The sequence below is a fragment of the Megalops cyprinoides genome, chromosome 5 (assembly GCF_013368585.1).
Source record: "Megalops cyprinoides isolate fMegCyp1 chromosome 5, fMegCyp1.pri, whole genome shotgun sequence".
In the NCBI taxonomy this organism is placed as follows: domain Eukaryota; kingdom Metazoa; phylum Chordata; class Actinopteri; order Elopiformes; family Megalopidae; genus Megalops; species Megalops cyprinoides.
In genome coordinates this window covers 24,219,132-24,233,116 of record NC_050587.1, presented here as the reverse complement: position 1 = coordinate 24,233,116, position 13,985 = coordinate 24,219,132, and the positions used below count along the sequence as shown (strand labels likewise).

The following is a 13,985-nucleotide window of genomic DNA, read 5'->3' as shown; positions in this document are numbered from 1 at the left end:
GATTTACTGTGAACATTATCATGGCTGTTGGCCAAGACCATAGAAGCCACATTCCTCTGTTGAAACTTGAGTCACAAAAACAACCTGGAACTTCTCTTTAAGTCCCTGATCCCATTTTCTCTTTCACCTGTGTATAGTGTGTCAATAGACATACCTTTCAATAAATAGCATTTTAAAATCGATCTGTCATCTTCCTACCTTCTTTCTGATGAAGGACCTTTTTGGATTAATTTTTGGGGAGATCTCAAGAGATCTCAACGACTGACACAGTCATAAGGTATTGAGTTGTCTTATTAGCAAATAAACAGATATTTTAAGGACAACAGTTGAAGTGTTGAGGTGAAAAACTCACTGTAAGATCTGTGTGATCCGTGTCTATGTGCAAGACTTACTCTTAATGCATGAGATTTCAGATCAAAGGTAGTAGGACACAGATAACTTTATGCTGGGGGAATTAGTTCCCTGTTGAAATCACTGGCCGTGCACACATGTATCCCAACAGCAGTGGAGCAGCATTTGCTTATGCATCTGCGTGTACCGTTTTGAAGAAGCATCTTGGTGTGACGGTTTCCTTCCTCTGCATTCATGGTGCATGTGTGCTCCACCGCAATGCTGATTATTGAGAAAGCTGGCTGTCACAGCAGAAATGGAGGACTTTCAGCTCCAGATTCAGTAAGCAACGCAGGAAGTAGCCACACATGCTGATGAGGGGACACCCGTTTGGACCGTCGATGTGTATGTGAGCTAATTCTACACTTGCAGGTCTGCATCACTGAATGTAGCTATTTGCCTGAGCAGTGTTTCCACAGCGATGTTCAGAGAGAATTGAGAAACAGAACGAGCTGTAAAATGGGAATGGGTAAATATAAGCCTGTTTTGTTCAATGCTGAGTCTATGCAACGTACCATTACATTTTGAGGACTGCTTGTCTTAGACACTGACTGCATGACGTTAAACCTTTAATTCTCACATCAGATGTTTGTAATTTAAGCAACATTTCTTTTGTCTTTGTCTGGTGTCATAAAGTTGGGCTAGGCAGATCAGCTGTCCACTAAAGCATTATACATAAGTTACAGCCATGTATGGGTCACCCAGGGGCATACACTGAACAGGTTATATAGTAGATTTACTTAAGAATGTATTGCGCCTGTGCTTATTTGTATGTATAGTATATGTCAGTGTTTCCCAGTCCTGGTCCTGAGGATTGTTTCCTGAGGTAACATATTTTTTTTGCATGTTATATATATGCATTGTTTTTGACCACAGATTAAATGCTTGAGTTGGTTTCATTTTCAATGAAGAGGTAAGATTACTATCTTATTATCCACCATCTTTAATTACAGGTTAGGTTCACCACGTGATGGTTTTTCTTAGAAATGCAAAACAAACACAAAACAAGCGTTATGTAAATGTTACCGGCATGCCGTCCAAAGAAATGTGGACGTGTTTACCCTGCAACAGACAGAACAATTCACAAGAACAGCGATCACAAGATTCTCAAGAATTAGAGTCTGATTGCAGGTGTCCACTTACTTCCCCTCGATAATAGGTGCCCCTTTTACATCTTCAATAATGACTATGAACTGCTGGCCTTATTATTTGCAAAAACAGCTAGGGCTTCTTTGGATACCGATGTGGTGTTATGAGAAATAGACATATTTTCAATATATCTGATTGGTATGGATCTTACAGACTTCGATTTATATGAAACCTTCGGCATGATAGAACATTATTTTATTTTTTATTCCCTTTGGAAATTTGGCTTTGGGTATCTGCTTTGTGAGGCTTAAATACAGTATGTGTACGAATGCAAGTAGCTCAATCAAGTTGAAATCTGTCACATCCCAAAATTTTACTTAAAACGTAGTATGATGTGGGGTGTCCAATTTATCAATATCTTTTTTTTACTTGCCACTCAGCTTCTTAAGAATTTCATTATGATACACCTTTTACAAGGTACTCTTTTGGAGGCAGGAAAATCATTTTGAGTCAGTTTGCAGATGACAAAATTCTCTTCTTGAAAGATATCTCTTAGATCCCTGTTGTTCTGAGTAAGATAAATCGTAACAGCATCTGGTCTTTGCTTAAATATTAACAAATATAAAGTGTTAGCAGTGAAGATTCAGGTACCTTCAATCTGTTATATTTCCATTAAAGATAAAATAACTTATTTAGGAAATACTAGACTACAACCAAGGATGAAAACGTTCTTTGAAATTCAGCTTAATCATTGAAAGAACACGTAACAATCCAGATTCTTAAGATTCCAACCTCAACTTCATCCCACACTTTATATTCTCTCAATTAAGTGGCCTTCAATTTGTTCTAACTTGAAATTAAAATTAATCAAAGATAATCAAACAAAAATCATCCAGCCTGGTCCTTGATATAGAAGCATAATTTCTCTCCAAACAAGGAAAAGATCTGATAATTCATAAATATCATATTAAGAAAAAATCAAAGAAGTATTCTTTAGAATCATTCATTACTGATAATATCAAAATGACCTCAATACAATGCCAGAAACTACCAATGAAGTTAAAATGAAAGGTTATTTCATACTCCTCTAGTTTTACTTTCCTTTTAACCATTCTGTGTGTGTGTGTGTGTGTGTGTGTGTTTGTCAACCTGAATATAACCCTGATCCTGACAATACTGCACTTATTTTAGCATATTTATTTCCATTTGACCAAATGGAAAGGTGGGTGCGCTCTTAGACTACTTACAAGAAGTGAAAAATACATTTATATACACGTATGTCTGTTTCTTGGTCTGTGTCTGTCCGCTGGTTTAGTGTGTATGTGCGAGTGTGCTTGTGTGTGTGTGTGTGTGTGTGTATGGGGGGGAGGGGTTGTTAGTCAGGCTTTCACACTGTGGGTATATAGGACTGCAGTCATTCCACACATAGCCACAGAGAGTGAAAAAGAAGCAGAAAAAGAGAGACTGCAGCAGTAAGCAGGACGCTAAGGCACAGAACGGTGAAGCAGGTGTGTATGAGGCTCACAGAGATGCTGATGCTGGTGGTTGCGGGGGGCTGTCTATTATATCTATACTATTCTATGTCCTGAGAGTGCAATGTTGTGACAGCTATTTCACAGGCATGAGGATTTCATTGCCTTTTGAGGTCTGCAACTGCACTCGCAGCGGCCAGTTGATTGCAGCAGAACAGTTGCACAGCTAGGTGATTCATGCACTGTATAATTTGCTATCAGGAGACTAAATTGTTTACAATGACCATAATTCCATTTGGCAGTAGCATAATGAAAAAGAATGGCTTGTCTCAATTACACAAGTTGTGCAGAAGGGGCCATAGTACTTTAACATACTCCCTCTCACACCAAACGCACCTTAGAACAAGTGACAAAGCTTAATGAAATAATTGCCTTCCTTTTGATTAAAAGAATTGACAACAATATTGCTCTGCACCAATGGCTCTATTACAAGACACAATAGAGGAAGCAGGTGCCTATAGTAACAATTACTGTTATTTACTTATTTAAAGGCAGTCCCATATGTTGAAAAAAATAAAAAACAAACACAAAAAAAAAACAACCTATACTAGGATGCAGTGTGCAATCGGCAACTGACATTTATTACCAAGTGATGCTATGCTTTATATGAAATGTAACCACAGATGCCGTAATCTAAAATTCAAAGTAACATGCGTAGATGAATAATTGAGTGTTGAGAGCTGTGTGTAGTTTACTGTGTTGTGTATGTTTATTGTGTCACCTGTACATCAAAGATGAGTTATCGTCCCTGCTCATTATAGCTTACTGCGCTGTAGTGCGCTGCGCTCACTTCATATCTCCTGTCTCTGGCCTGATTAATATTTGCAGAGCTCTGTGAATTTTTGCTCACAGAGTCACCAGGTATTTGGAAGGGGAACACATTGGGACACCTGTATATAAGTGGACAGGGGTATCCCATCTGCCAGTGAGGTTCAAATTGCTTGTAAAGATGCCTTGTGTAAAATAAAAACTTGATTGACTGAAATATTGACAGGGGTCTCTGTAGTGTGATCTTCTACGGATAATATAACTCTGTTTGGTGTTACGCATCATTGTATATCAATAAAATTGTATTTGATAGTGCACTGTTAACAGAAAAACTGCTGCAGGGCAGTTTATGACATGCCATACCAGTTTCAGCGACCAGAGAATTTAGTAACGCGACATATAAATATTGCTGCAGGTGATGGTCATGTTTACAATGAACCAATGAAATACTTTATTAATCCCGAAGGAAATTTGTGACACTCAGATTTCCTTCGGAATTAATAAAGTATTTCTTATTCTTATTCTTATTCTTATTGTCTCTGTTGCAGAATGAGATGGCGTGACAGTAACACTAACCTGACACTCCTGTTTTGTTTATTTTGCAGTTCCAAGCAAGACTTGAATGATGGCAGGTGGGGGCTTTTTGCTGTTTTTTGATTTACCTTGCTTTTTGCAAAACATTTTCCATATTTTCCTACAAATGTCCAGAAGATTCAGTAGATGCACTGGAACTCTGTGGTTTTAGATACAGTCAGGTATAGGAGGCAATATCTGAGAGTTCAAATATGCTAGCTGGGACATTTACCCCTCTTTATATGTCCTCCAAATACCAGTATTGATATTAATTAACATAAATAAATATAGAGTAAAACAAGTATCTCTTTCACATACAGCCGTGTTGCTCACATCCAGTCATGCCAGTTCCTTGTCTGTGTCTGATCAGACGCCAGCTTTGAGGCAGAGTTCCTGGAGAGGCACAACTCTTACCGGGCTGATCATGGAGCTCCGCCGCTGACGCTCAGCCGAGACCTGTGCAAAACTGCGCAGGAGTGGGCAGATCACATGATGTCCACAAAAACCCTGCAGCACAGCGACACCGACAACGGAGAGAACCTTTACTACGCGTTCAGCTCCTCCAAAAAGACACCCACCGGTACGCTGAGAACATCGTTTTCCCTCTATCTGTACTGTTTGTGGGCTCGTTTTCAAGTAAATTTGATCTGTTTTGCTAAAACATGTCATGTGCTTTTTCGGTGATAATAAATCACGAAATTTATCATTTACATACATTTTTGCCATGAAATACAACATTCACGACAAAGTTTATGAAATACAGGTAACAGTGGTAACGCTTAACTAACATTTAAATTAAATTCATATATTTTCACACATATCTAAAATACACTTGCAACATCCTTGGATTTCATGCAACAGAAATGACTTACAGTAGCTTTAGAGTTAATCATACTGTGGATCTTGTGGATGAAATATGCGATGCATCAGAGACCATTTCTGCTCATTAGTGTGTTATTGCTGTTAACGGGTTTGGCTTTAGGGGAATGTTTATTTCTGCAAAGCGTGAATGCAATGTAAAGCTTTTCATTTCTCATTGTTAACGTTGCTTTTTAAAGTATATCTCCACTTTTGTGGTGACCCTTGTAAACAGTTACTTCTGTGTAATAATTTCACTAAGTAGTAACTTCTCTGAAGTCCTCAGCTCGAGGTCCTACAGTGGACACTCATGCAGTGATTAAACAGGAGAGCTTTTGCAGGTTTTTGCTCACTTCAAAATTGCCTGGTTAGGCTACACCAGGACACACTGGTGAATAAAGGGAATCAAGTCCCCAACTCTTCAGCAGCTTATCTTCACATGCTAACTGACATAACTGGATTCTGCAAATACTTACTTCTTTTTGTTAATTACTGCACTTTTTATTGTCTTACTGTGTTTGCAGGAAAAGAGGCTGTAGACAGCTGGTACAGTGAGATCAAAGATTACGACTTCAGCAAGCCAGGACCGTCAAGAGGTAACCCCACAGACAGTATCTGGTGCAGCAGTTTCAGTTCTAAATCAGGAGTTCTTGGTTTTAAAGCCTTAACGGGACATATCTATTGCCCCTTTGTTTAAAATGCCAGCCCTGTAAATCTGTTATGGAAGGTGTGAAATCATCATTAAGAAACGTTTTTGAGACAAAGTTTGTGTGACAACAGATGCAAATTTCCACTGAGAGAGAGAAAGTGGTGGATATTTAACAGGCAGCCTGTGTCATGTGCTGATCACTTTTCCAATTGTCAAGTTTATCTGGCTGTTCTGATGCTTTCGGCAGAAGCATGAATGGTAACTGAAATGCTGGCATGCGCTGCACTTGTCTCTTCTCACAACTCTGCCATTTGATTCCTTGGCACATTTCCTCTAAACAAACCAGCAACATCCTCTTTAACACTGGCAAGATCTCAGCTTTGATTGTAGAATATAATAGAATAGAATAGAATAGAATAGAATAGAATAGAATAGAATAGAATGTATGCATTTGTTTTATTCCTGTTAACAATCTATTCATTTTTTTTCACTCAATGTCCTTCATTTTCCCTGGAGTGCTTTCTTAACACAAGGACATGATAATGTCTCCCTCTAGGGAAGCCAGTAGGGCATTTCACCCAGGTGGTGTGGAAGAGTTCGAAGGAAGTTGGGGTGGGCCTTGCGACTGATGGACACACCGTCTATGTGGTCGGCCAGTACAGCCCTGCAGGAAACATCACCAATGAGGGCTACTATGAGAAGAATGTCCTTCCCAAAGGTTCCCAACTACAGGCAGATGAAGAGCAGCGCTCTGAAGGAAAGGAGCAGGACGAGGGGAAAGGCAGCGGTGTGGGTGAGGGAACAGAGCCGCTCGCATTGTTAAAATGGATCCGTTTAATTCAGCATCACCCTGTCACAGGATCTAACCAACAAGCAACACACACTCTGGCTGTCATTATTACAGGAAAGTTCACTTTTGAATGTACATTCAGTCTTTATTAAAGACACTGTTTGCGCATCTCGGTGAGTTTCACGGTAGACTTTGACAGTAAATCATTTTCAGTTTCCTGTGCATGTCCTGTTTCCATTAGATGGAAAAAATGACAGAACTATCAGCAAGTAATGACAAAACAAGTTAATGATCCTAATTAAAACATGCAAGGAAACAAAACTATACATTTAAATAGAAATTAAATAATTAAAAAGATAACTAAATCTTGAAGTTAAAAATTACATCACTTTGTCAGTACAATTTAAAAAATATTTAGACAAACAAATAAAAACCTGTCACTATAAAATATTGCTTTCAACATTTTTAATGCAGTTTTGGTGCATACTGTTATCTTTTCACAAGACTGAAATATTTTTCATTTTCTCATTTACATTAAAATTTGTTTTATTCTCTTAGGCATCATACTCATAAGTGAAGCAGTGTCATAGGACACTTCACAGTGTGAAACAAAAAGGAATGAAACAGAAAAGCAAAAATACAGTGATATCAGAAAAAATGAAAGACCATAAATTACTGTGGTCTAGAGCTGTATTGGTGTGTGTGAGGGAAAAAGGCCCCAGTGCAACACCGTACAGCTCTGTATTCAGTCAGTATCATCTGCAGCACTGAAAGAATAACTCTAGCGAACTGAGAGATCTACGTTTCTATTCACGCCATCCTCATACGTCCCGCAGCATGAGTTCTTGTTAAATCAATGTTAATAAAAGTGGCTTAAGATCAATGTCTCTTTCACATACAGCCATGTTGCTCACATCCAGTCATGCCAGTTCCTTGTCTGTGTCTGATCAGACGCCAGCTTTGAGGCAGAGTTCCTGGAGAGGCACAACTCTTACCGGGCTGATCATGGAGCTCCACCGCTGACGCTCAGCCGAGACCTGTGCAAAACTGCGCAGGAGTGGGCAGATCACATGATGTCCACAAAAACCCTGCAGCACAGCGACACCGACAACGGAGAGAACCTTTACTACGCGTTCAGCTCCTCCAAAAAGACACCCACCGGTACGCTGAGAAGATGATTTTCCCTCTGTCTGTACCGTTTTTGCGCTCGTTTTGAAGGAAAATTAATCTATTTTGTTAAAGCATGACATGTGTTTATTCAGTGGTAATACATCACAAAATGCGTCATATCTAAATATTTGCCATTGGAATAGTTTTAACTGCATGTGTATGTAACATGGATTAGAGTATGGCATTGTTTGATGTCAAAAATTATACTACAAGTTCATCAAATACAGGTAACAGTAGTGATGCTTAATTAATGTTTATATTAAGTTCATACATTTTCACAAATATCTAACATACATTTGCCCCATTCTTACCATAACTGGATTCTGCAATATTTACTTCTTTTTGTTAATTACTGCAATTTTGTTGCCTTACTGTGTTTGCAGGAAAAGAGGCTGTAAACAGCTGGTACAGTGAGATCAAAGATTACGACTTCAGCAAGCCAGGACCGTCAAGAGGTAACCCCACAGACAGTATCTGGTGCAGCAGTTTCAGTTCTAAATCGGGAGTTCTTGGTTTTAAAGCCTTAACGGGACATATCTATTGCCCCTTCTTTTAAAATGCCAGCCATGTAAATCTATTATGGAAGGTGTGAAATCGTAATTAAGAAACGTTTTTGAGACAAAATTTGTGTGACAACAGATGCAAATTTTCACTGAGAGAGAGAAAGTGGTGGATATTTAACAGGCAGCCTGTGTCATGTGCTGATCACTTTTCCAATTGTCAAGTTTATCTGGCTGTTCTGATGCTTTCGGCAGAAGCATGAATGGTAACTGAAATGCTGGCATGCGCTGCACTTGTCTCTTCTCACAACTCTGCCATTTGATTCCTTGGCACATTTCCTCTAAACAAACCAGCAACATCCTCTTTAACACTGGCAAGATCTCAGCTTTGATTGTAGAATAGAATAGAATAGAATAGAATAGAATAGAATAGAATGTATGCATTTGTTTTATTCCTGTTAACAATCTATTCCTTTTTTTTTTCACTCGATGTCCTTCATTTTCCCTGGAGTGCTTTCTTAACACAAGGACATGATAATGTCTCCCTCTAGGGAAGCCAGTAGGGCATTTCACCCAGGTGGTGTGGAAGAGTTCGAAGGAAGTTGGGGTGGGCCTTGCGACTGATGGACACACCGTCTATGTGGTCGGCCAGTACAGCCCTGCAGGAAACATCACCAATGAGGGCTACTATGAGAAGAATGTCCTTCCCAAAGGTTCCCAACTACAGGCAGATGAAGAGCAGCGCTCTGAAGGAAAGGAGCAGGACGAGGGGAAAGGCAGCGGTGCGGGTGAGGGAACAGAGCCGCTCGCATTGTTAAAATGGATCCGTTTAATTCAGCATCACCCTGTCACAGGATCTAACCAACAAGCAACACACACTCTGGCTCTCTTTGTCTATGGCTTTTCATTTGTGTTATTATTACAGGAAAGTTCACTTTTGAATGTACATTCAGTCTTTATTAAAGACACTGTTTGCGCATCTCGGTGAGTTTCACGGTAGACTTTGACAGTAAATCATTTTCAATTTCCAGTGCCGCAGATCAAATTATTGAATTGACATGATAAAGAATTAGATGGAAAAAATGACAGAACTATCAGCAAGTAATGACAAAACAAGTTAACGATCCTAATTAAAACATGCAAGGAAACAAAACTATACATTTAAATAGAAATTAAATAATTAAAAAGATAACTAAATCTTGAAGTTAAAAATTACATCACTTTGTCATTACAATTTAAAAAATATTTAGACAAACAAATAAATAAAAATCTGATGCTATAAAAAGCTGGTTTCACATTTTTAATGCAGCTTTGGTGCATACTGTAATCTTTTCACAAGACTGAAATATTTTTCATTTTCTCATTTACATTAAAATTTGTTTTATTCTCTTAGGCATCATACTCATAAGTGAAGCAGTGTCATAGGACACTTCACAGTGTGAAACAAAAAGGAATGAAACAGAAAAGCAAAAATACAGTGATATCAGAAAAAATGAAAGACCATAAATTACTGTGGTCTAGAGCTGTATTGGTGTGTGTGAGGGAAAAAGGCCCCAGTGCAACACCGTACAGCTCTGTATTCAGTCAGTATCATCTGCAGCACTGAAAGAATAACTCTAGCGAACTGAGAGATCTACGTTTCTATTCATGCCATCCTCATACGTCCCGCAGCATGAGTTCTTGTTAAATCAATGTTAATAAAAGTGGCTTAAGATCAATGTCTCTTTCACATACAGCCATGTTGCTCACATCCAGTCATGCCAGTTCCTTGTCTGTGTCTGATCAGACGCCAGCTTTGAGGCAGAGTTCCTGGAGAGGCACAACTCTTACCGGGCTGATCATGGAGCTCCGCCGCTGACGCTCAGCCGAGACCTGTGCAAAACTGCGCAGGAGTGGGCAGATCACATGATGTCCACAAAAACCCTGCAGCACAGCGACACCGACAACGGAGAGAACCTTTACTACGCGTTCAGCTCCTCCAAAAAGACACCCACCGGTACGCTGAGAAGATGATTTTCCCTCTGTCTGTACCGTTTTTGCACTCGTTTTGAAGGAAAATTAATCTATTTTGTTAAAGCATGACATGTGTTTGTTCAGTGGTAATACATCACAAAATGTGTCATATCTAAATATTTGCCATTGGAATAGTTTTAACTGCATGTGTATGTAACATGGATTAGAGTATGGCATTGTTTGATGACAAAAATTATACTATAAGTTCATCAAATACAGGTAACAGTAGTGATGCTTAATTAATGTTTATATTAAATTTTCACAAATATCTAACATACATTTGCCCCATTCTTACCATAACTGGATTCTGCAATATTTACTTCTTTTTGTTAATTACTGCAATTTTATTGCCTTACTGTGTTTGCAGGAAAAGAGGCTGTAGACAGCTGGTACAGTGAGATCAAAGATTACGACTTCAGCAAGCCAGGACCGTCAAGAGGTAACCCCACAGACAGTATCTGGTGCAGCAGTTTCAGTTCTAAATCGGGAGTTCTTGGTTTTAAAGCCTTAACGGGACATATCTATTGCCCCTTCTTTTAAAATGCCAGCCATGTAAATCTATTATGGAAGGTGTGAAATCGTAATTAAGAAACGTTTTTGAGACAAAATTTGTGTGACAACAGATGCAAATTTTCACTGAGAGAGAGAAAGTGGTGGATATTTAACAGGCAGCCTGTGTCATGTGCTGATCACTTTTCCAATTGTCAAGTTTATCTGGCTGTTCTGATGCTTTCGGCAGAAGCATGAATGGTAACTGAAATGCTGGCATGCGCTGCACTTGTCTCTTCTCACAACTCTGCCATTTGATTCCTTGGCACATTTCCTCTAAACAAACCAGCAACATCCTCTTTAACACTGGCAAGATCTCAGCTTTGATTGTAGAATAGAATAGAATAGAATGTATGCATTTGTTTTATTCCTGTTAACAATCTATTCTTTTTTTTCACTCGATGTCCTTCATTTTCCCTGGAGTGCTTTCTTAACACAAGGACATGATAATGTCTCCCTCTAGGGAAGCCAGTAGGGCATTTCACCCAGGTGGTGTGGAAGAGTTCGAAGGAAGTTGGGGTGGGCCTTGCGACTGATGGACAAACCGTCTATGTGGTCGGCCAGTACAGCCCTGCAGGAAACATCACCAATGAGGGCTACTATGAGAAGAATGTCCTTCCCAAAGGTTCCCAACTACAGGCAGATGAAGAGCAGCGCTCTGAAGGAAAGGAGCAGGACGAGGGGAAAGGCAGCGGTGCGGGTAAGGGAACAGAGCCGCTCGCATAGTTAAAATGGATCCGTTTTAATTCAGCATCACCCTGTCACAGGATCCATTCAGTCAACAAGCAACAGACATTCTGGCTCTCATTGTCTCTGGTTTTTCTCATGTTTTGTTATTAAAGAAAACTTACATCCAGCCTTTACTGATGAAAATGAACCCTTTTATGAATGACAAATAAGTACACACTTATATGATCCTACCCCCAACACATGAATGAAGTTTTATGGCACATTTCAAATCCCAGAATTTACAGATGAATCTGAGTGCAAATCTGTTGTTAAACCTTGTTTAAGACAAGTTGAGAAACAGTGAGAGTGCAGGACCACCTGTGACTGGTGCCAACCTGTTTGTCGTTGTTTCACACCATCAATGTCATTAAACACTTAAATGAATAAATGCCTAATGAATAATCAAGAAATAATCAATAAATCTTGACATTAAAAATACTTTCATTTAAACCTACTTTTGAAAAATACAACTGAAAATATATGTTTAAGAAATGAAACAATCTGTGAGAATGAAAAAGAGATTTCTATATTTATTTACTCCTTCTGTCCCTCTGTCCCTCTCTCAGACTCCTCTTGGTTCCTCAGTGAGTTCCTGCAGGAGTGTAACAAGCGCCGGAAGGAGCATGGGGCGGAACCTCTTTCCCTGAGCTCCACCCTGTGCCAGGAGGCCCAGGCCTGGGCGGAGGCCCTGGTGAAGGAGCGTGTGCTCAAACAATCCAGCGATGAGTACGGACAGAACATCTGGGGCGTGTCTGGGGACCCAAAAATCACCGTCTCAGGTACAGAAGAGTGGCAGGACTCAGGGAGGGATGTTGGCCCTGTCACAATAAGTGGCACAGATTTTATGGTCTGGCTTTGAAAAGGCTGCGATTGTTTATGAACAGAGACAGGTCATATTGTGAAGTACCCATGTGGTAGAGGAACATTGCTTCAGGTGTTTACTGAAAAGTGCTTGGACCATCCAATCAAGAAAAAAGTGCCCTTTAATGTGTTTTTTGGTGTGATCACTCATCAAATAGAGTGGACCAAATAAGGTACCCTTTGAAAAATGTATAATATTTATTAGTTGAAATATTTTCATTTATCCGTGTTGGAAAAAAAAAGTACCCATAAATTTTTGACAAAAGCAGAAAACATTTCCTTTCATTTCTCTTTAGGGAAGGAGATTGTGGAGAAGTGGTACAATGAAGTAGACAATTATGACTTTGAGAAACCTGGACCCCAGGACAAAACCGGTAATAGAGGAGAAATAATAGTTTAATAATGGTTTGAGTTTAAATAGTTCCTTTCATTGATCTCATGGTATTTTACAACAAAGCGGCGGGGGGGGGGGGGGGGGGGGGTATTTATTTAGCTAAGGGATGGGGAATGATTAGCTGTACACATATTTAGAGAGCCAGATTGGGAATTTTGTCAGGACACGGGAATGCCAGAGAATCTTTTACAATGACATGAATGGTGAATAACGAAGTCCACCTAGTGAGCTGCAGCTGGGCATTGCTTTAAAGATGAGGCTTCCGTCTTCCTGATTGTGAAAAGGATCCCACAGCAAACACTCAGATGTTCCAAAATACTACATATAGATAGAGTGCAAGCCTACAGACATATCCAGAGGTTAAGAAAAATAATACAGGGCACGCTGCCCATGATTTTGAGCAATTTGTTTTGTACTGGTATGCATTATAGAAAAGAAAATCAAAAGAATAAAATACAGATAAAGAAAATTTAACTTTGGAGTGTATCCTCTATTATTTTCCAAAACGCTTCTATGTTCGTCAGTTTAATGTACTCTTAAATTAATTGTAGCCTTGTGGTAATATTACCATGTATCTACCCATAGGATTGCATGCCCCATCTGCAGTTACCAATAGGAAGCATTGCCTCACTGCAGAGAGGACAAACAGTGCTTGTTAGGTTTTCATATTCACTGTCTCTTGGTCTCTCTCTCTCTCCCCAGGGTATTTCACCCAGCTGGTGTGGTGTGGGTCTAAGGAGGTGGGCATAGGGAAGGCTAACAATGGCAAAGGCAACATCATCATTGTGGCATACTTCCAGCCAGGCGGCAACATCACCAACCATGGTTACTATGCCCGCAATGTACTACCAAAGGGGTCAAAGATACAGCCCTCCTAGGCTGAATTAAAATTCTATCTGTAATCCTGACAGAAATGATGAGCAGAGCAGGAATGCATTTAAAGTTTAATTATGGCTTGAATGAAATTAATTATTGCTTGTTTGAAAAATTGTAATCAGTTTTCCTTACTACTTCCTCTACCTCCACTCTTAATTTGCTACTCAGTTTCTGAACAAGCAGGTGTAAGAAGAAGTCCTTTGTGATTATTGGCTGCTGTTTTATTTGATTCAGTTTTGTTATT

General features: G+C 39.5%; 1 protein-coding gene across 1 annotated transcript; it reads left to right on the top strand.

The window, feature by feature from the left end:
* The first annotated feature begins 4,404 nt into the window (after positions 1-4,404).
* Positions 4,405-13,743, top strand: glipr2 (GLI pathogenesis-related 2). The gene is given in 14 exon segments (XM_036528798.1): positions 4,405-4,411; positions 4,723-4,932; positions 5,735-5,806; positions 6,416-6,648; positions 7,068-7,085; positions 7,570-7,810; positions 8,203-8,274; positions 8,880-9,107; positions 10,106-10,315; positions 10,700-10,771; positions 11,354-11,581; positions 12,177-12,389; positions 12,768-12,845; positions 13,568-13,743. Coding segments are annotated over 14 exon segments (2,058 nt in total).
* Positions 13,744-13,985: the final 242 nt, after the last annotated feature.